General features: G+C 46.7%; 3 protein-coding genes across 3 annotated transcripts; 1 reads left to right on the forward strand and 2 right to left on the reverse strand.

Annotated features, from left to right (window-relative positions):
* Positions 1-10068: 10068 nt before the first annotated feature.
* Positions 10069-11522, reverse strand: C8R40DRAFT_1036452 (kinase-like domain-containing protein; the record flags this gene model as incomplete). The annotated part of the gene is made up of 5 exons (XM_046223583.1): positions 10069-10409; positions 10469-10604; positions 10689-10777; positions 10837-11182; positions 11241-11522. The coding sequence occupies 5 exons, from the start codon at positions 11520-11522 to the stop codon at positions 10069-10071; spliced, it is 1194 nt and encodes a 397-aa protein (XP_046090575.1).
* A 1073-nt stretch (positions 11523-12595) lies between these two features.
* C8R40DRAFT_1036293 (L-iditol 2-dehydrogenase) lies at positions 12596-13925 on the forward strand (the record flags this gene model as incomplete). The annotated part of the gene is made up of 6 exons (XM_046223572.1): positions 12596-12710; positions 12771-12804; positions 12864-13030; positions 13088-13251; positions 13301-13670; positions 13741-13925. 6 exons carry the CDS (start codon positions 12596-12598, stop codon positions 13923-13925), a joined length of 1035 nt encoding a protein of 344 aa, XP_046090576.1.
* Positions 13926-14437: 512 nt separating this feature from the next.
* On the reverse strand, positions 14438-17365 carry C8R40DRAFT_1234694 (uncharacterized protein; the record flags this gene model as incomplete). The annotated part of the gene is made up of 3 exons (XM_046233370.1): positions 17199-17365; positions 17068-17149; positions 14438-16911 (listed from the first exon to the last, which is right to left on the reverse strand). Exons 2-3 carry the CDS (start codon positions 17090-17092, stop codon positions 14438-14440), a joined length of 2499 nt encoding a protein of 832 aa, XP_046090577.1. The 5' UTR covers positions 17093-17149; positions 17199-17365.
* Between the last annotated feature and the right edge of the window lie 5341 nt (positions 17366-22706).

A 22706-nucleotide genomic window follows, 5' to 3' on the forward strand; every position in this document is an offset into this window, starting at 1 on the left:
GCAATTACCAATCTCAAAAGTCGTAAGAGATTCGTCCGAGGTACACGAGGACGTGAGCTAAAGTTGCAAACCACTATTGAGAATATCGACAATGGTGTGCAGATTGAAACGGAAGCCCTCCTAGACAGCGGAGCCACAGGGTCCTGTATCAATAAGGATTTTGTAGAACAGCACCAGCTCACTGTTAAAGAGCTACCAGTCAAAATGCCGGTCTATAACGCCGATGGCACTCTGAACAAAAATGGTTCCATAGAAGGCTATGTACAAGTCCGAATGGTGATAGGAGATCATGCCGAACGAATAGATATGGCAGTTACCAATTTAGGCAAGACAGATATCTTCCTAGGCATAGATTGGCTACGTTACCATAATCCCAGCATTGATTGGAAGGAATCCACATTGACGTTCGAACGTTGTCCTGACAAATGCGGATATCTGCCACACTATGAATCACCTGAGGATGATGGTACATGGGAAAAGCTTATCGATGGTGAACGGATCTTCTGGTTCGATTGGAATGGGTATCTTTCCGACCAAAGTCATATCAAAGTACAAACTGCTACTACAGATGCCGCTGCTCCATACCTTGCCGAGTATGCTGATGTATTTAGTAAAAAGGACTTTGACCAAATGCCAGAAAGACGCCCATGGGATCATGCCATAGAACTAACGCCAGGTTCCAAGCCAGTCGATTGTAAAGTCTATCCCCTCAGCCCGCCGGAACAGAAGGCTTTAGATGAATTCCTAGAGGAAAACCTTAGATCGGGACGGATACGGCCATCACGTTCACCCATGGCTTCACCTTTCTTCTTTGTCAAAAAGAAAGATGGAACACTACGGCCCGTACAGGATTATCGAAAGCTGAATGACATGACTGTCAAGAATCAATATCCACTCCCGTTAATCCAGGAACTCATCGATAAACTGAAGAATTCCAAGGTCTTTACCAAAATGGATGTCCAATGGGGATTCAATAACATCTGGATCAAAGAAGGAGATGAATGGATGGCAGCGTTCCGGACAAACAGAGGCTTGTTTGAGCCTACGGTCATGTTTTTCGGACTTACAAACTCACCGGCCACGTTCCAAGCATTCATGAATCACATCCTTCGAGAGCTCATTGATCAAGGACACGTCATTGTCTACATGGATGATATCCTTATCTTCATGGACAACATTGAGGAACACCGAGTCATCGTCAGAAAGGTCCTTGATATCCTAAAAGCCAACAAGCTGTACTTGAAACCTGAAAAGTGTACCTTTGAGGCTAGGGAGGTCGAATATCTTGGAATCATTGTAGGCAATGGACAAATCTGGATGGACCCGAAAAAGGTTGAAGCGGTCCGAACCTGGCAGCCACCAGAGAAAAAACGTGAACTACAATCGTTTTTAGGGTTTTGCAACTTCTTCCGCCGATTCATCCGAGACTTCAGTAAAATTGCCAAACCCCTAACACGGCTCACAGGGAATACAGCTTGGGAATGGACATCTCTTGAACAAGATGTGTTTGATCGACTGAAAGATTGGATCACTGAAGATGTTACTCTCATTATCCCAAGAGAAACTGGAAAGTTCCGGGTTGAAGCTGATTCTTCTGATTACGCAAATGGTGCCGTATTGTCACAAAACGTTGACGGAAAGTGGAGACCAGTAGCCTTCAGGTCCAGATCACTCAATGAGGTTGAACGGAATTATGAGATTTACGACAAAGAGATGATGGCCATCATGGATTCTCTATCAGACTGGAGACAGTACCTGCTAGGCGCAAAAGAACCTGTTGAGGTCTTCACAGATCACCAGAACCTCCAGTACTTCCGGAAACCTCAGAAGCTGAATCGACGACAAGCCAGATGGGTAGTCGAAATCGCTGAATACCATATTGAACTCTTCCATAAGCCTGGGAAATCAATGGGAAAAGCCGATGCCCTGTCACGGATGTCAGGCCTTGAGAAAGGGGAGAACGACAACACCAACGTCATGCTACTAAAACCGGAATTTTTCATTTCTCAAATAACGGATCAGACATCTGCCCCCGAAGACAATCTGCTCAATCTCATCCGAAGAAAGAAAAACCAGCGAGACAAGTTAGTACAGGTTGCCCTCGAGTCTAAAGACAAGGAATGGCTTGAAACTGAAGACGGACTAGCGGTTTGGCAAGGACGCATCTATGTCCCTAAGGACAAAGAACTCAGAGGACGAATCATACAGGCACATCATGACGCCCAGACAGCAGGACACCCAGGTCGCTATAAGACTATCGAGTTGATTACACGCAACTACTGGTGGCCAGGAATCAGTCGAGACGTCAGGATCTACGTGGAAGGCTGTGAAAAATGTCAGGCCACAAAGACACATCGCACCAAACCTGTAGGACCGTTACATCCACATGACGTACCATCTGAGCCTTGGGAAATCATAGGAACAGATATGATTGGCGAGTTACCAGAATCTGGAGGGTATAATGCCATCAGCGTGTTTGTTGATCACTTCACAAAGAGGTTACGGCTCTTTGCCACGCATACCACGATAACATCTGAAGGAATGGCACGTGTCTATCGTGACAAAGTATTCCCAATCCATGGAATGCCCCGGAAGATTGTCCACAATCGTGGCCCTCAGTACCATGCCCGCTTCATGAAGGAACTGTACAAGCTGCTGGGAATCGAAAGCAACTATACAACTGCATACCATCCTCAGACTAATGGCCAGACGGAACGGATAAATCAAGAAATTGAACACTACATCCGTCTTTTTGTGAATCATCATCAGAATGATTGGCACGAATGGCTTCCTATGATGGAGTTTGCATATAACGACCGAGTACACTCAGCTACAAAAGTTTCGCCCTTCTATGCAGACAATGGCAGACACCCATACAAAGGAACCACACCGAAGATGACGTCACAAAACCCAACAGCACAGGAGTTTGCCGATAGTATGAAACGGATCAGGGAAGAAGTAGGATCGGCGCTGAAAAAAGCCGCTGAGGACATGAAGCGCCAATATGACAAACACCGGAATGAAGCGAAAGAGTATAAGGCTGGTGATAAAGTTTGGCTTGAAGGAACCAACATAACGACAGATCACCCAATGAAGAAACTCGGTGATAAACGATTTGGACCGTTTAAAGTTCTGGAAAAGATCGGACCCAGCTCATACAAACTCAACATCCCTCGCACGTGGAAACAAATCCATAATGTCTTCAACGAAACACACCTATCCCTGTACCATGAACCCCAATTCCCAACACAACCCCGAAACACTGAACCACCTGCAGAAGTAGTAGGAGAAGAAGAAGAATACGAGGTAGAGGAAGTAGTCGATTCATGCAAGTATCGGAATGGCATCCAGTACAAGGTAAAATGGAAAGGTTACGGACCACATGAAATGACGTGGGAACCTGCAGCTAATATGACGAATGCCAAGGAAGCTGTTCAGGACTTCCACAAGAAGTATTCTAACAAGCCCAGGCCTCGAGTCCTTGAACGGATCGAGATTCCGATTGCTCAGTTTCCCACTGAATTGTTCCGACCAGTCCCTACACCAGACGTAGAACCGATCCCAAGTAACATGCCATCTGAAGCACTTGTCAACCGACTTGCGCGTCATGGAATTCGCGCCTTAAGAGGGGGGTAATGTTACAATCACTTCTTTTCATCTTATTTTTTCCTTATCTTGTCTTATCTTTTATCTTTTATCTCATATCTTGTCTTATCTTGTCACCTGAACTATTGTTCATGCTTACTGATACAACATGCGCTTTTCATTTTACTTATATTAAACACAGCAGTCTCACAACATGCATACAGCATGTCGATCGAGTCTTTATTACTTACACATTGCTTTACTTAGGTTTTATCTGTTTCACACATGTTTTACTCATGCTTACCACTGACCCAGAGTATCGGACATTACTAGGGCGGAGGGTTACTTACTTGTATATAAGCTGTAGTTACTTGCTGTATTTCCTTAGCTTTGATCTCGTCTATTCTACCTGGTTTAGCCCAGAACTCTGCTTGCTTCCTTTATTGCTCCGCCATCTAAGGTTTTCTTGAGTGTGACACCTGGTGACACCTGTTACTAGAACCAGTCGCTGACACACGACAAAGAGCTACTGGCCATTTTCGAGGCCTTTAAAGCTTGGCATCATTATCTGGAAGGCCCGGGTGATCTGGTGGACGTCGTCACTGATCACAAGAATCTTGAGTATTTTTCTACTACCAAGGTTCTCACACGCCAACAGGTCCGATGGTCTGAATTTTTGCATCAATTTAATGTGGTCATTTGCTTCCGACCGGGAAAACTCGGCGAGAAACCTGATTCGATAACTAGACGTTGGGACGTCTACCCTAAAGAGGGGGATATCGGCTACGCCCAAGTAAACCCTCACAATTTCCGTCCTATCTTTACTAACGAACAACTCACTGCATCTCTTCGAGCTACCTTCCTGGAAGGCCCGGTTTTACGAGCCTCGATTATCATGGATATCGAAGTCCTACACCAGGCAATCATTCTCGCCCTTCCCGCCGATCCGAGCTCCATTGTTGGCTTGGAACTTGCAAAAGATCCTTCCAATGAATGTTGGAGCTTAGGTGGTGACAAGCTACTACGCCTTGACAACCGTATTTATGTTCCGAATCACGGCGACCTTTGCCTTCAAGTCCTTCGTTATTTCCATGATCATCCACTCTCCAGCCATTTCGGCCAGAACCGCACTCTAGAAGCTGTATGTCGTCAATACACCTGGCCCAAGGTCAGAGACTTTGTACGTGATTACGTTACTTCTTGCACTATCTGTGGTCGCAACAAACCCCGCCGTCATCAGCCTTACGGGTTGTTGAAACCTCTGCCGGTTCCGGTCTGACCATGGGATTCCATATCCATGGACTTCATTGAGCAACTGCCAATGTCGAATGGCTATACAGCTATCCTAGTCGTTGTGGATCAATCTTCCAAGCAAGCTATATTTATTCCAACTTACGACACCATTACTTCCGAACAACTAGCTGAGCTTTTTGTTATTCACGTCTTCTCTAAGCATGGTGTCCCTAATCATGTTACTTCCGATCGTGGTTCTGAATTTGTTTCGGCGTTTTTCCGGGCTCTCGGTAAAGCGCTCTCTATGGAACTTCATTACACCTCTGGATATCATCCGGAAGCTGATGGGCAGACCGAGCGCGTCAATCAGACTCTCGAACAGTACATCAGGATCTACTGCTCCTATCAACAGGATGACTGGTCGCCTCTACTTCCGATCGCCGAGTTCGCCTATAACAACGCTCCTAATGCTTCCACTGGTATTACTCCATTCTTTGCTAACAAAGGATACCACCCAAACATCACCGTTCGGCCCGAGGCCGATATGAAGTCTGACCTAGCCAGAGACTTCGTCGTCAATCTCGATGAACTCCACGCTTTCCTTTGAGAGGAAATCCTTTTAGCTCAGTCTCGTTACAAGGAACAAGCTGACAGGAAAAGAATCTTGCACCCGGAGTTCCCGATCGGCTCCGAAGTATTTGTTCTTGCTAAGCACATTCGCTCTACTCGTCCTACTGAAAAATTCTCAGAAAAATATCTTGGTCCTTTCAAGGTCATCAGTCGACCTGGTACTCTGTCTTATGAGCTCAAGCTCCCGGACTACCTTCGCTGCATCCATCCGGTCTTCCATGTATCACAGCTGGAATGGAACCGGTTACGCCGAACCCGTTCCCGAATCATACTCAATCTCCTCCACCTCCAATTGAAGTTGATGGTGAAGAGGAGTACAACGTTGCTGAAATCCTTGACTCCAAACTGGACAGAAGGTATAAGCGTTGTCCTCTGCGTTATTACATTCGGTGGGCCAGTTACGAAGGTACCGACGATGAATTCTCCTGGGTTGCTGCTGATGAATTACATGCTGATGAACTTGTACCGGCATTCCACGCCCAATACCCTCACAAGCCTGGACCTTGATCACAAAAAACATTTTATTCCTTTTTCCCCGTTTCCGCCATGCTCCGCCGAAGTTCACTTTGTGCGTTTAGAGGATAAACACGATGATAGCAAATTGAGTGTTTATCTCTCTTTCTTAATTGCTTATTTTGGTTTCTTTAGTTACCTTTCCACTTATTCTTCAATCACACTTATACTACTTATACTAAACTAATTACTTCTTACGCCGCTTTGCGGCCCATTCGCTTTCCGATTTTAAACGCGATAACATTTTTTTATATACAAACAAAAAAAAACCAGAAGAAAAAATTCATACAACAGGAGACAGGAGACCACAAGAAGACTACAAGAAGAGGCTGGAGTGCCGATGTCCAATGTCCAATGTCCGATATTCTACTACTCCACCTCCTTCTCCTTCCCTTTCGCTGAGGCCACCGTCTTCGCCTTCTTCAGCGCCGGCGCCTCCCCTCCTTCTTTCTCTTCCTCCACTATCGTCTCTTCCTCCTTCTCTCCCTCTTCTTCTTCCTCGCTGTTCTCTACTATCCTTCTCCTCTTCAAGTTTCTCAGCCAATCGGAAACCGATCTCGATGGCCCTGGTGTCGCCGGTCCTATCATGGCGTTCCGGGTGTCGATGGCGATGAGCCGGGCATGGTCTTCATCATGTTGCCGCAGGAGCTGTCGTAGGTATTGGTGTGACCTTGAGGTGGCTTCCCTCAAGGCCCGGTTGTCAGCAAGGAGCTGGGCCATTTGACTCTTCATGACCGCCATTCGCTCCCCGCTCGGTCCCCCTTCCCTTCTCGCCTGCACCGGCCGGCCCGAGTACGAGCATTTTACCTTCGCATTGTGACATGGTTTACATATCACGGTGCTCCTCTTCCCTACCTGCTCCAGGCAAGGGATCTTCTTGCTGTAGCACCGCTCGCAAGGTGCTCGCTCCTCGTTGTCTTCATCGTCGTTTTCGCCATCATCGCCGTCATGCGGGTCCCCGCCGCTGGCCTAGTAACAAAAGGAAAAAAAAATCAGTAATCAGTTATCTCCTACAGAATTGGTTACTCACCTCGTTCCTCTGGGGAGCCTTCCCCTTTTTCACCACCCGAGGGATCTCTACCTCCACTCTCCGAGCAGAAGTAGTAGCCTCACCTGGTGAGGGCCCCTGACGGTTCCGAGCCGCCGCCGCTGCTGCGATCCTCCTTCTCTTCTCTGCTGCCTCTTCCTCCACCCTCCTGGCAGTCGCGGCCCAAACGGCAGCCTCCTATCTCACTCGCTCCTCCTCTGCCTTCCGTTTGGCCTCTTCCTCAGCCTTCTTCTTTTCCTCCTTCCTCTTTCGGTTCCTCTCCCTGGTGAGTTGTAACTGGAGCTCGAGCTCCCGCTCCTCGTCAGAAGGATCCAGCGTTGAAGGGCAAGTTGGGGCCGGGGGCAGAGATGGATGGCCGCCGGTGACTGGAATTGAGCCGACGGTAGGGGTGGTCTGGGTGGTTGTTCGGCTTGTCGACATTTTGGGTAGACTTAGAAGTTTTGGAAAGTCGGGTCCTCATCGGCAAAACCTGGCCCTTCTTATAGGGCAAAACTGCGCACGGACCAGCGAAAATTTTTCTTCGAATTGTACTTGGTTTACGGTGCACCGGAAATTTTCTTGGATGACTAACGATAATTCCTGGTACTAACGGCTTATGAAAATTTTCCTGCTGACTGATAGGACAAATTCCCGATGCTTACAGCCTTTAAAATTTTCCTTGGTGACTAATCAACTCCTGGTATTAATGGCTTTCGAGGGCTCAAGCCTAAGAGGGGGATACTGTCAAGCCCATGCCTCGGGCCTCCATTTCGCCGCTCGGTATCCCAAAGATCTGCCTTTTATTGTAATCTTTCCTTATTGTTCTTTCTCGCTACACATACCCTTTCATTCTAGTCCCTCCTTATTGTCTTTTACTTTACCCTGCAGGACTACACGTATAACTCCTAGTAGTTAGTCTGGCGCTCCGCACCATTGCGCCGCTCCGTAGATATAAATACTGCTTGTACGCTACTGTAGTTCCTCAGTTTAATTATCAACTTAGATCTCCCTTCTCAACCTAGCTCTTCTCTAAGTCTTCAGGCTCATCGCCTTGAAGTACTCTCTCTATAGCCTTTGGACTTATAAGTTCCTTGGCTCGCTCCTTGTCACTGGCGTTACTGCCACTCCGACCTGGCTGCTACTTAGCTCCTCCCTTCTCTACTCTCGATCTCCGGGGACTAACAGCGTAACGGCGGTGACACGCCTAAATTTTGGCTAGACATCTATGCTGTGAATTGTGACATTTTCACGTATAGATTTGTATCGAGAGGACTGTAATTGAGACCCAGATTGACAGTCAAAGTCAATACTGAATCAGTATAATAAGTTGAAGGGACCATATACCATACTACCACAAGTAGACACTCTGTGACCTCTGGCATGGTTACACGGTGTACATGATCTTAACATCTCACTACCATGTTATCTAGCTCACTACCATGTTATCTATCTCACTATTGTGTACTATTACTATAGGACTACCAGTAGGATACATCGTATTGTACTTCCTTTCTCTCTCGCTATGTTTAGCTGTAACATGACATTGTCTACCTTGGACTTGTATATAAACCTGTAGTATTCACCCTTCTTGAATAGGCAGTCCTCTCTATCCTTTTATCGTCTGATCTGTGTGATCACCTATAGTGCTGTGTGCACTCTAAGTATTACTGCCATTGCTGCCGAATATAACGTGATTATATTCTAACACGGCGGTGTTGTTAATAACTTCACTACTGTCCCACTCGACCTTCCACCCTTAGACACCTTGTGGCCCTGGCACGGTTACGCGGTGTACATGATCTTAACAGGCAGCAAAAAGTGGAACAGGCATAATCCTCATAATGGGTCAAACTCTGCACCAAAGGCATCAGAAGCCAAAGGGACTTTTTGTTTCTCTGGGAATTTTTGTTTTACTTACTGTAGATAGATAAATTCATACTGTATGTTGTTTCTGTGATTGAAGGTGCTGTGTTTGGCATGCGCCGCTTGCAGCCTTACCACTGTCATACAATTATGTATACAATGTGGGGATGAGCTGATTTTCACGCAACCAAAAGGTTGATTTTATATTGAGCTTTGGTACAAATTCATTCAGATTATCAAGCACCAAAAATTCTTAATATTTCTTCACGGTCTGTTTGCATGTTATGGTACTGATATAGTACACTCTATATCACAGGCCGGGACGGTCGGGGAGACTTGCCAAATGACATAGACAGTCGGGGTTGGTATCTGACTCTGCTTCTCCGGTGTAGTCCAATGCGATAAAGAGGCGGAGAAACATGCCGACTTGAAATCATTGTCACCTTTCTTGCTGCGACGTTCTAGTCACCTGTTAGGAAACACTCGACCCCAGTGCATCATTCCTTGCACCTCAGATTATAGAGACTGAGCAGGTAGCTAGGAGACTACAGGCTCACATAAAAGCCATGGAATGCCTTTGGTATTTCCGGTACTCTTGAAGTGGGTTGGCCTGCTTCGAAGTTTCTTCGCTGAAAAGATTGTAGACCCAGCACATTCTGGATCCGTTCATTACCTTGACCGATTTTCGGTTCTCTTTGCTCTCCTTGCTCGATATCGAACAGGTGGGGACATGTTACTTTTCCCCAATCAGTACTGTCGTACTCAGGAAGTTGTCAACGAGACAGAGTATGTGGACAATCCCTAAAGTCATTTGCTTGAATTAAGGACTCGGACCGGAAACGCCAGGCGCCTCAAAGGAATCATCCACTCAAGTTCCAGGCTGTGAAGCTTCCATTTAGTCTCATTAGTCATCTATATGGACCTGCAAAAGGTGGAAGAAATGGCTGCAAGTCGTCAAACAGATAAATCCTTGGGTATATTGATATTGATTCATGAATAGATAACCCACCGACCCAAAGGGGTCTCTTCATCTCCGTCTACAATCGAAAGCTCGATGAGTTCGACAGCAGGACAGAGATGCGAAAGTCTTGGCCCGGCTGCAGCTTGTGTGCCGCCCTGAAACAGGGAGTCGCTCTGGTGTCTGCCTTCTTCCACCGAACGTAAGACAGCTTTCAGGAATGGGCGAATGATCACATGATCACGGCCATGCATTCTTTCTACAGTGTCCCCGCCCACATCCTTAGAGTCATCTCCTCTCCTCTCCCAGTATCATCCATCCAACCCATTTCTAATAGATCCCTAGGGTTCATCCGCTCTCCAGGGTCCTTCTTCAGGCAATGAACAACAAATTGCGCTGCTTCTTCCGTGAATTCTAGTGAGTGAGGTACCGAAGGGGTGATGAGCGTTGGCGGAGGCTCACGCACGATGTGGTGCATTAACTCGAGTATAGACAGAGTACCGACTCCGCCTTGGAGTGAGACGCCACGAGATTTACGCCGAGAGTGTCTCTGAGCGCTTGGTAGGGAGGATGGGAGTGAGGAGATGGGGGTGAGGGCGGCTGAGGAAATAAGCGTGAGGAAACAGCAACAAAGCATCCTTGAAAGAAAATATACTTACTTAAGTCTATTGGAGTATCCTCCTCGACCTCACTATCCGCAAACGGGAAACATCCGTGCGCAAGTTCAATGAGCGTTATTCCCAGACTCCATACATCGGATTTGACGGAATAGTCGGAACCTTGGATACGTTCAGGCTGTGAATACGAAAGACGTATCAGTACCTTGAAAGTTTCTGGGAAATATCACAATAAAGACGAAGAAATTGACGGATAACTTACACTCATATACACACTAGTTCCAACGAAAGTCTTCGCTACATTATTTTCCAACTCGCCGCTGACACCGAAATCACAAAGCTTTACTTCGCCTGGGATCAAAAAACAAGGATTACGAACAGTCGGATGAGAAATTCACGCAAACACACACCTTCTGAGTTCAACAAAATATTACTAGGTTTAATATCCCGATGTAACACCTCCATTTCGTCCTTCAAGTAGACCAAACCACCTAAAACCCGTTTCGCAAGCTGTCTGACGATTCCTATGGGGATTGGTCCTGTTATTGCTTCGTTTGGTCTTCCTTTGGAGCCAATGGTCTTGTAGATGGAGTCGAAGGATCCCTTGTCCATGTACTCCATACAAATGCAGATGTTAGGCTCAGACAGATATGCACCAAAGAATGAGACAATGAACGGCGAGCTACACCGGTGCATGATGTGCAGTTCGCGAAGAATTTGTTTTCGGACACTAGGCTTTGCGTCGATGAGAACGATCTGATTTAAAAAATTGTTTTCAGTATGTTTATTCCAAGAACAAGGCGCTCGATTGTACCTTCTTTGCCATAACGACTCCACTCGGCACATGTTCAACCTTCATTACGCTGCCTCCATTACCCATACCTAGCTCAGCAATGTTCTTCAGGTCAGAGTCCTGCAGAGGCGCTTGTATGAGTTCCCTATCGCGTTCAGCCTTGCTACGATATAGTTCCGCAGATGGGGCACCGTCTACGGTCGTGACTGAAGAAGTGGAAGACACGCCGCTACTCCCGGTGGCAAGCCCACTGCTGCTCAACGTAGTTGTGCTATTCCCACTTCCTCTACTGCTTAATCTCATCTGTTCCAATGCCGTCGTGAGCGTAGCTTGTAAATTAAGTCTTTGCGTCGTTGAGCTTTCTGGGGTCATCAAAACGCTAGCGCTGATCGGAGGTAAGCCACTGCCTAACGCGGCTCCTCGTCCAAAAAGACCTAAACCAGTGTTATGAGGCTGAGCATTGTCGACATCAATAGAGAGGCCGCGTTTGAATGGCTGATTGGGCGCATTCCGAGTGGCTACAAGGCCTCGGGCGACGCCTGGAAGAGGTGGTAAGGGACCAGCAGGTGCAGCGGATATCGGAGAAGGGGGGGTAGGAAGCTGCAGAGCTTTGAAGTTTCGTTTCTTACGCAGAGATCCTAAGTTTCCAGCGGGGTCTGACAGTGCTGTGGGCGGTATCGGTAAAGCTGGACGAGGAGGTGTAGCAGACGGTGGAGGAGGCGTGGCAGGCAGTGAAGGAGGAGTCGGTAAAGCACGAGGAGCAGCCATGTCGATTCTTTGTCCGAAAGAATGCTTCTAATTAAAACACGCTTGTGACTCCTTCAGATTTTATGATATTCGAGTATGGTTTTACTTACCTTCCAGTGAATTTCAGTCAACGATCAAATATTGCTGCCACTTGAAGGATCCTGCCTTTCAACACAAGATCAAATGAATCTGTCTGATTTGTTCAATCATAGATTCAATTGAGCTCAAGGAGGGAAATTGTTACCTGAATTCCCTTGGAGCGTTGTCCACCGTAATATGTCGCCTTCCAACCTCGTTGAACCGGTAACAAGAAAAAAAAGAAAGAAGCTAGGTGAATTGAATGGAGAGCTAGTGACAGTGCCCCCATGGGCCATCAGCTTCGGAAAACGGAAATTCGGCCGTCGGCGGGCCTACTGTTCTATCAGGCTCTATCCTCGGATTACATCCATCAACCTGAAGCGCGTTTTAAGCTTAAGATGCTCTGCATTCGAGTTCCGGTTCATGCTGGCTTTCTGACAAGAATCCAATCTTCTATGCGGATAACGGCCGGTGCAAGTGCCACATCTCCTAATAACCTTTTCCACCGGCAACGAGCTTGGCTATCAACTTCAACCGCAGCAATGGCGACAATGAAAGCGCTCGTGTATGCAGCGAAAGGTCAACCTAGGCTGGAAGATCGACCCAAACCCACCATCCTCAAACCCACCGATGCTATCGTGAAGATGGTTAAAACTACCATCTGTGGTGCGTTTTTCTAAATCTTTCCTTTCTTATGGCATATAATTCAGTTGCTGGATACGTTAGGCACGGACCTGCACATTTTCAAAGGAGATGTAGCGTATGTATAACTAAATATTCTCTCATTTGTATCTATACTCCTATCTTGCTTTTTTTTAGGACTTGCGACACTGGCAGAATCCTCGGACACGAAGGCGTCGCTGTCGTTGAGCAAATCGGCGATAATGTGTGCCTTTTTAAGCCAGGCGACAAAGTAATCGTCTCCTGTATAACTTCATGCACAACCTGCGCAAACTGCCGCCGAGGCATGCCTTCCCACTGTACCAGTATGCTCGCTATCTGATGCTATTTGTTACGCTTAAGTAACTCATGAAACAAATTAGACGGAGGATGGGCTCTTGGCAACACCATCGACGGTACCCAAGCAGAGTACGCACGTATTCCCCATGCAGATGGTTCACTTCACCTGGCAGTCGAGAGCGCAAGCGACAATGCGCAGCTGATGCTCAGCGATACTGTCCCGACCGGCTACGAATGTGGAGTTTTGGTAAGTCCAACAAGCTCAAATTATCCATCGTTTCTCATATTCCGTGCAGCAAGGCAAAATTAAGCTCGGCTCGACTGTAGCCATAGTTGGAAGTGGACCAGTCGGTCTCGGCGCATTGATTACCAGCCAGCTGTACTCTCCTCTCCAAATTATCATGATCGACTTGAACGAGAAAAGACTTGCCACCGCTCGATCTTTGGGTGCCACTCACACCGTCGTCTCAGGACCTAATGTTGTCGAACAGGTCATGAAAATTACGGGTGGTCGCGGTGTGGATGCAGCCCTCGAAGCAGTGGGTATCCCCGCTACCTTTGAGCTTTGTCAAAAACTTGTTGCAGTAGGGGGAACAATTGCGAATTTGGGTGTGCATGGAACAAAAGTTGATTTGCACCTGGAGACACTGTGGGACAAAAACATCAGTGAGTACCAGTCATTTTGTGATGGTGCTGCCGACATATTGATTTTTTTAAACCTTCACTTTCCTTCTAGCGATCACCACTCGACTCGTCGACGCTTCGTCTACCCCCATGTTGATTAAGCTGGTCGAATCCGGAAAGATTCTACCTGAAAAGTTTGCTACGCACACTTTTGCCTTCAAAGATATTGAAAAGGCATACAGTATCTTTGGTGCTGCAGAAGCTCACGACTGTTTGAAGGTAGTCATCGAATTTTGAGTTATTGAAGTTATGTATCATACGGCAATTGTAGTCCAGTCGTAACTCAACCAATGTACAAACAAATCTGAGCAGAATTAGCCACAATTTCCGAAATCCAAATAATGCATGATTGAGGCCAGACGCTAGATCTTTAGTGACGGACGCAATCACTGCAGTCATTACAGTCGTTCACGCTCCAATTCTCTGCTAGGATATAGACCACATTGTATTAGGTACATACTATGTACTCATCTACACCTTGATCCACAAGAGCAGTATGCACATACAGATACATAGATAAATATATATGTACTTCATTTGAACAGCGCAGGAAGAAAATTTTGAGCTAAAACCATGACAAAAGCACAAAATGAAAATTGAGGAAAACGACGGGTGCAGGCTGAGTGTAGTCAAGTGTTCTGATAGATATTCTGTTAAGTGCATGAGGAATAAGCATGATGAAAACCAAGAAAAATTGTCGGGACCAATACACATGCAACAGAACATGGGTCACCTCATTTCACGTTCTCCTACTGTCTTACTTCCGGCGTCGTCACCGTTCCCTTTTCTTCTTTCACTTCTCTATCGGCCACTTCATCAGGCTGGATGAGTTCCAAGTAGCTCTCGGGGACAAGAGCATACTTGCTTGTCACATTCGGATTAGTCGTACCACCAGGTTCAACATCCCGCGGAGAATGTTCAGTGTACTTGTCCACCACAACCGCCCATCCACCACCACCACCTCGCCCAACGACCATCACGATCTCGCCTTCTGTCAGCTTCATTTCTGAAGGACCTTCAGGCTCGAAGGAATACAAAGCGCGGTACTGACCCGGTATAAGTTCCCCTTCTCCAATCGAATCGAGCGAGTCGTCCTCGTATCCATAGCCATCACCCGAGCCAGGATACGGTGATGCTGATGGGAATGCTGAGTTGGGTATTTGGCCATAAGCATCTTCATCGTAACCATATACACGATCATAGTCCAGAGGCGAAGGCGAGTCAATCCCACGGCCTTCTAGGTCGAGTCCAAAATCAAGATCAGCGTGCCGGAGATGGGAGGAGGGTGCGTCATGAAACTGCTCGCCTTCAGTATCAGTGGAATTATTGGACGATTCATCACCAGATTCAGAAGAGGTGGCGTCGATACCGAAGTTACGGTCGAGATCTAAACGGGAAGGAAATGCATTGGAACTGGGACCGGAATTAGAATTGTTGGAAGTATTTGAAGCCGAGGGTTCGTTTGGGGTGTTTGTGGCAATTTTAGAGGCGGGCGTAGACGCAGAGACGGACGTTCCTGTCGAACCAGAAGCACCAGAGTTGCCAAAACCCCAACTCAGTCTGGCCAATCCAAACCTGAATCCAGCCCACCCGCCCATCCCATCGTCCTCATCATCATCTTCCCTTTCATCCACTTCAGACACCTCCGATCGACTACTAGTTGAAGACACAGATGAAGCCGTACTGCTCGTGCTACCCACACTCCGGACACTGTTCATACTATACCTGGCCTGCGCCCTTTCTCTCTTCGTTTCCTTGGCTCGACGCTTCACTGCCGCTTTCCTCTCCTTCCGATCTCTCTTATATGACGTTTTCCACATAGTATATGCCGTATTCAGATTAGAAGATATTGTACTCAGGTTCGTGGCGGTCAAAAGAGCTTTGTTCAGAACCTTCACCCTATTAGGCGTAGGTACATGTAAACCTTTCCCGTCTGCCCCAAAACCAAGAAATTGAGGGTCGTTTTCCCAGAGTGGGCGTGCATCTGCATCCAAAGATTCATCTTCTCTAGGGACATAGGCGTAATCTCGAATTCGGATAGGTCTACGCATCTGGGAAGCGGTACCTGTACCCTTGCCTTTGGTGAGCGCGGTCGACGCGGTCGTTGCCGTCCGAAGTGCTGCACTGGATAAGCCTGCACTAGAAAGACCAGCGCTGGAGAGATCGCCAGAAAGCAGGGAAGCTGAAGCAGGTGGTAAAGTTGCGCTCCCCGGAACCGGTGTTAACGGTAGTGGCGCAGGCACGGACATTGTCGATGAATCACGTCGGAAGGCGGGAGAAGAAAAACGATGTGGATGGGAGCTCATCGGTAAAGCTGCTTTGGGACTATTGGAATGATTGCGGGAAACCGTAGGACTGGTGCGTAAAGAATGACTTCGTTCTACTACTCCGAATGCTGGTATTCCTCCTGGTCCAGCAGAAAACCGTTTGGCTATAGGTGAAGTGGCAGCACCGACACCAGTGCCGGATGTCCGTCTGGACAGTGCGGGACTTGGTGGAGCCGGTCTATTGCTTTTTAAGGAAGTAGTCGAACGAGTAGATGCTGCGGATGAGGTGGAAAAATTTGACATCGTTGAGTCCCGATTCGGTTTCCTTGATGATGCTGACGGTGGGAAGTGGAAACCAGGACTAGATGGAGTTGGTGGATTTGATGGTGTTCTGACTGGGGTTTTCGGTAGAGAATGAGATGCATTCAAGGATTGTTTTGAGAAAGGTGGTGTAGGAATGATAGGAGACTGGGTATCCCGTGAAGCTGCCGCACCGAAAGCTTTCGCCGCCGAATTCGATGAGGAATTGTGCGTTTCATCGTCAGTTGGCAATTCCGTCGGTAATTCGATAACTGTGGCCGCTACCTCCGAAAACGATTCAGAATTTGGAAAACTCCTTTGACGATGCAGGCCATTTGGGGTCGGTGTCGTGGGTGAGATTATGGAATTTGGATCAACTGCAGATGCAGAAGTGTTCGGTTTGGTATCTAATTGACTCTTGGATTTTGTGGCAACGTTCACAAGTCCAGTTTTGGAGTTCTTTCGTGAATTCTCGTCCTTTCGCTTGTCTTTTACAGTAGCGAATTCAATTGGAGTTACCACCGGTGGAGGAACAAAGCTCGATGATGGTGAGGGAAAGCCTGGGACAGGTGATGTATTGCCAATTCCGATGGACAAAGTAAGAGTAGGACTTGACGTTTGGCTTTGATTCTTAGTCGATGCTGGTGGAGCCAAGGCTGATTAGTTATGATGTTGCAGGGGAGTAAAAGGTTGAGATATGAATATAATGTTCAAAAGGGACAGATGGACGGCAGATTTGCATTGTGAAAAACAAGGAGGATTTTTGTTCATCACACGAGAAATGCAATACAAGAAACATTGAAACCACTCACCTGGTCCGTTAAAACTATCAGCCATCGCTCTCTTTCTTCTCGTGCAAAATGACAAACGATAGAATGAAATAGTTCAAGCTGACTGCGATAAAACTCAGCTCATTGTGTTTCTTCAATGAGAGCTGGCTTACCTGTTAAAAATCTAAGTATAAGAAGCAGGAAGAATTATGAATTGATCTGATTGTTGGGGTATAAATAACTGATGATCGTTGCGTTCGCTCGATGTTGAGTTCAGTGGAAACGCGGTCCTCTGCTGTCCTGTACACCGCACAGTCTCCACCGCCAGCGCTGTTGTCGTTACAAGAAGCAAAATGGTCCGAATCGGATGTGTTACGGGCGGTCCGGTCACTTTGATTATATAAGGTAGACCCAAAGGGTGTGTGATCAAAATGTACCAAGCAATATCAGTAAAACCCTGACCTACGAAATGCCCCCGTTCCACTTGGCCTCTCCGTACCATGGGGCCGATCACTCTTTCCGAATTAGTAGCATTCCCTCTTCCAAATCAGTGTACTTACCCCTCTTGTCTGAGGCTCTTGTATGACGCAGTAGCAAGAATTTGAATATAAATACATTCTGTCATGCCTTGACCCACTTTGCATTATCCCCAAGCCCCCCAGCAGCTCCTCAACTACCCCCAAGCTCATCAGCAGCTCCCCAGCAACCTCCCTCAAACCACACTACCTCTTCATACCTCCATTCCTTACACTACCTCCTTATACCCCCACTCGTTGGTAACCACAGCAGCTCCCAGGACACAGCGTCACCACCTTAGAGACTAGTGACCTCCCCAACTATGTACAACACCCTAACTCCATTAGTAAACAATCTCAATTGCCTAGTTATGCACTGTTCTGTAGTTAACTTCCCTGTACCTATTTAAGCAGTCCCGTAGTATCCTAAACCCTAGCTTGGTATATTTTGAACACACACCCTTTACATAGGTCCAGTCCCTGTCCCTTTGTACCTGCTACCTATATGGAATTCTCTTTACTCTTTCTCTATCTCATTTTCTCTAACTCTGTTTCTCGTCTCATCAATTGTCCACGCAATCCAATATACACTTTCACTTCACATCTAAGCAATCTGAGTGAGTCTTCGACCTCCCTCAACCAATACTAAAGCTTCCCAACCTCCCCTAATTCTCCTCAAGCTCCCTAATTGCTCCACAAGCTCTGGGACCTTGATCTAGGTAATGTTGGAGCTTCCCCTTGCATCCAACCAAGTGCTGCTCCTCCATTACCACCTTCACCGCTTGGGGATGTCAACTGTCACCTCCATCTCCCGGGACCTTTTTCCCAGGCTCACACTATATTGGGAGCTTTCACGTCTGAACCTCCCATCATCTACTAGCTATAATGATCCTACATTGATATTCCTAGCTACCACAAGCTATACTACACAATGCTTCTATGTCTCCTAGTTCTGGTTACCTTCACCTTCCTCCGTTAGCATCCTAGGGACCTCCCTGGACCTTCTAGAAACCCCTTCAAGGGTCACGTCTTGCAACCAGAACTACTACTAGGTCATTCCTGTCCTCAGTCGCGGTTCCTGTAGCCCCCTTTGAGCTCCAGCTTGCTCCTAGCACACTACAACATAAACCTCTCATACCAAATCCACCCTTAAGACCATTTCTGACCCAGGTCTTACATTATACCAAGCTCTCCCATCACTGAATGGACTCATTGCAATGAAATGTCTGCAATGTCAATGGAATGACCTTCTAGTTCCAAACTCAAATCAAGAAAACAAAAGAGCACCTTATCTCGTGGAAACATGACACAAGCTCAAAAGTCAAACCAGGCTGCCAGTTCTACTGCCATCACAGTGGTAGCTGGTCAACACCTGATGTCCATCCCAGAGCAGTTGTTCAGGGACAAACCCTCTAATGACATAAGGACCCCTGAAGAACATCAACCTGTGGCTTGGGAACCTCCTTCAGTGGATCCTGGACCCACAGGAACAGCTATGGGGCCACCACAATGGAGGTATGCCTCCATGGGATATGCTCAACCTGCCAGTAGTCCAATGGGAGGTTTCACCTATTCCCCTACCTGGGGAGCGAGAGGACCTCCCCCTGGGCCAGCATCACAGTTAGACATGGAATCAGCCTTGAATGCAGGAGGAAGAGTTAGCGGTCAAGTAGCCACTATAGAAAGACTACAAGGGGAAGATACAGATCCCCTTATAGTACGACAATGTTAAGATCATGTACACCGTGTAACCGTGCCAAAGCCACAAGGTGTCTAAGTGCAGAAGACGAGTGGGACAGTAGTGAAGTTATTAACAACACCGCCGTTACGCCGTTAGTCCCCGGAGATCGAGAGTAGAGAAGGGAGGAACTGAGAAGCAGCCAAGTCGGAGCGGCGGTATCGCCGGTGACGAGGAGCGAGCCAGAGGACGTCTAGTCCTAAGGTAGCGTAGAGAGTACTTCAAGGCGTTGAGCCTGAAGACTTAGAGAGCACAGAGTGGAAGAGGGAATCTAAGTCGATAATTAAACTGAGGAACTACAGTAGCGTACAAGCAGTATTTATATCTACGGAGCGGCGCAACGGTGCGGAGCGCCAGACTAGCTACTAGGAGTTATACGTGTAGTCCTGCAGGGTAAAGTAAAAGACAATAAGGAGGGACTAGAATGAAAGGGTATGTGTAGCGAGAAAGAACAATAAGGAAAAGATTACAATAAAGGTGGATCTTCGGAATACCGAGCGGCGGAATGGAGGCCCGAGGCATGGGCTTGACAGACAAAAGGAGAAATTTCTGGAGAGGGGGGTATCACCTGCAGTATCTGAACAGTCTAGGACATTGTCAAGGAGGTTACTTACTCCTCCCGTACAGTCCATTAATCCTCCACTGAGACAAAGAAGCTCCCTCTCTAGCCTCCTTAAGAGTCCAGCTGTGAATACACCCAACTGGGAGGATACTGTCATAAAGTACGCAGCCCCTATCATTTTCCTTTTCTCACCGTCTCGATGCCTTTACTTGTACGATACATCATCCCATCACTGTCAAACCCCCATCAATTACTGATCCACCTGACCCATCTTCTCTTTCTACCGGCTTCCGCCACCTTCCTTGCCCCTGAACTGTACAGTATTACATCGTTGTTTCTCGCAGACCGGATTATGTATATATAGCCAACCCTCCACAGCCTGGTCCCTTATCTTGACCTCTCTGTCATTATCTGGGACCAGTCTGCCTCTGCTCCGCTTAATCGCTCCGCCTCGCTGCCTTGCTTAGTCACTCCGCTTTCTTGCTCTGTTAGTCACTCCGCCTCTGCCGCTTCGTGACACTAGGTCAAGATCCATTACTGCACTGACAGCCTACCGATAAGGTTGTCCTTGCAGGATCCATAGACACCACGTCCTCCCCAGTCCCGCCCGATTCTGAAACACCTGCTGCCAGTATAGACTGCTCCGCTAACAAGCTTGCCTCGTTTTTGTGTGAAAGAGAAAGGAAGGAATCTAATGGGCACTCCAACCAACCAATCTAATACACAATATGCAAGTTCACTGCTATCAAATTTATTTAATAGCAAGGGGTAGCATTGGCAAAGGTTCCGCAAAGCTTTGAGAGCTAAGTAAGAAGCTTTAATCAATCAATTTGAATTGTTCTAAGGATTCGATATATTCCTTTGATCAAGGTAGATTCAGCACGGTTTGTGCTTTGATTGTATTGATATGGGTATATCAAGAATTGGGGGTTTGAATCAAAGTAAATTAAACCGAAACACACAGACCCCTACGGAGGGCTAGAACTATGTGCTGGCACAACCACACAGTGTGATTTGCCCTTAAGACCAACAACTGATCCTAAGTTCGAAGAATACCCAACAACTGGATATACTTCTCGCAGTCACAAGGAGCAGAACACGACGTTCCTATACTCACAAGTGCCGGGCCCGAATGGCTGCTAGCAAAGAGGTTTCAGTCTGGCGGGAGTGTGTCTTTCCTTTTTACGGATTAGCACTGCAGCGTCATCCCAAAATCACTTGTATTCCAGATACATCGGATCGCTATTTATACATACAGAATATAGAGTTGCACAGTACAATTAATTTAATACAATAAATGTTCGGAACCGCAAGGAAACTTCTACAATTGGTCAGATATTTATTTAATTTGAATCTTCATGTCTTTATTTGGTCCACAATGGTTCCAAGATTCAAGTATACCTCCAAACATAGGTAGGTACTTCATTATTCATTTAATTTAATTGTTTTGGAGAATGACTTGAATGGTGTTCAACTGTCATTGCTGTTCAACACTTACTTCGATCGTTTGTCACCTCGTCTGGAGGCAAATCAGCTCTCCTCGATTCTAATCCTATCAATCTGATTCATTCTAGAAGGAGTATTTGATAATTCCTGAGTTCTAGAAAGTCATTTCGAGTCAATCCTCGGCTCATGGTCACTTGAGTAAGTTCTTCCAAACTCCTGCCAGTGTAAGGTCCAATAAGAATACCCTTGGTATGTCATACATGAATGGTCATCCTTCGGATGTAGTCCAAGTCTGGTATAATCCTGCTTGACAAACAGGTAGACTGTTATCCGAAGGTAGTATTGGGGATGGGTAAACTAACCAACTTATGGTAGTATGGGTATATGGTCCCTTCAACTTATTAGACTGATTCAGTATTAACTTTGACTGTCAATCTGGGTCTCAATTACAGTCCTCTTGATACAAATCTATATGTGAAAATGTCACAATTCACAGCATAGACGTCTAGCCAAAATTTAGGCATGTCATCCCCCCCAAACTAAAGAATTTGACCGTCCTCGGTCATTCGTAGTTTTGTGCAGGAAAAGGATACCCAATCTGTTATTAGATTGATTTGACCAGACTATATCTCCTTTTAATGTAAATCAATGGGTTTGGATCTCTACTTCTCCGTGCTTTCCAATCAATTTGGATGCCCCCAAATGGGTTTCCAGCGCTCATCTTATCAATTTATTCACATGCCTGCTACGGATCGTAACAGTTTAGCGCTCAATTTGAATTGAATACTTTTTCGGTATTCGTATCACATTTCGAAATTTTAATTCACAATCTTTTCATCATCTAGTCACAGAACGAGCTTCCATTTCACGGAGAGCTGCTCTGATGTACGTACTGATTCATTGTGTACATTTATTTGGTTCCCGGCACGGGGTTCAACAAATTTTTGTTGAAGTCCGTTTTCTCCCTTCATTTCTTTCTTTCATCTCATTCGTCAAAATGGCGGCAACTTCGAGTCAAACTCGACTTTCCACCCCGACCACTCTACTTCCTTCCTCATTATCAGAGGCTCAGGAACTATTAGCTGGTCTTAAGTCAAAATCTTCGCTTCCTCTCTTCTTTGAGAGTGCCTTGTTTCAATGCCTTTTGGAGGGAGATTACTCTCCTCCCATTCTCGATTCACAGAATTCACCCGATCACGATGCTACCAAAGCTCTCCCTGCTTTCTCATACCCTCGTCCTCTTGTGCCTTTCTGCTTTCCTCCGAATTCCTCACGCCCAACGTCTGTGGCCTCTGGCCTGGACTTATTTTGTTCGTCCCGCATGGCAATTCATCTCTTACAGCCTGTGATGGCAGCCTCTTCTATCCCCGACTCTGGCAAGGTTTATGCTCTGTTTGAGGAGGCGGCACCATTCTTGGTA

The sequence above is a fragment of the Lentinula edodes genome, assembly GCF_021015755.1.
Source record: "Lentinula edodes strain Le(Bin) 0899 ss11 chromosome Unknown C8R40scaffold_4, whole genome shotgun sequence".
In the NCBI taxonomy this organism is placed as follows: Eukaryota; Fungi; Basidiomycota; class Agaricomycetes; order Agaricales; family Omphalotaceae; genus Lentinula; species Lentinula edodes.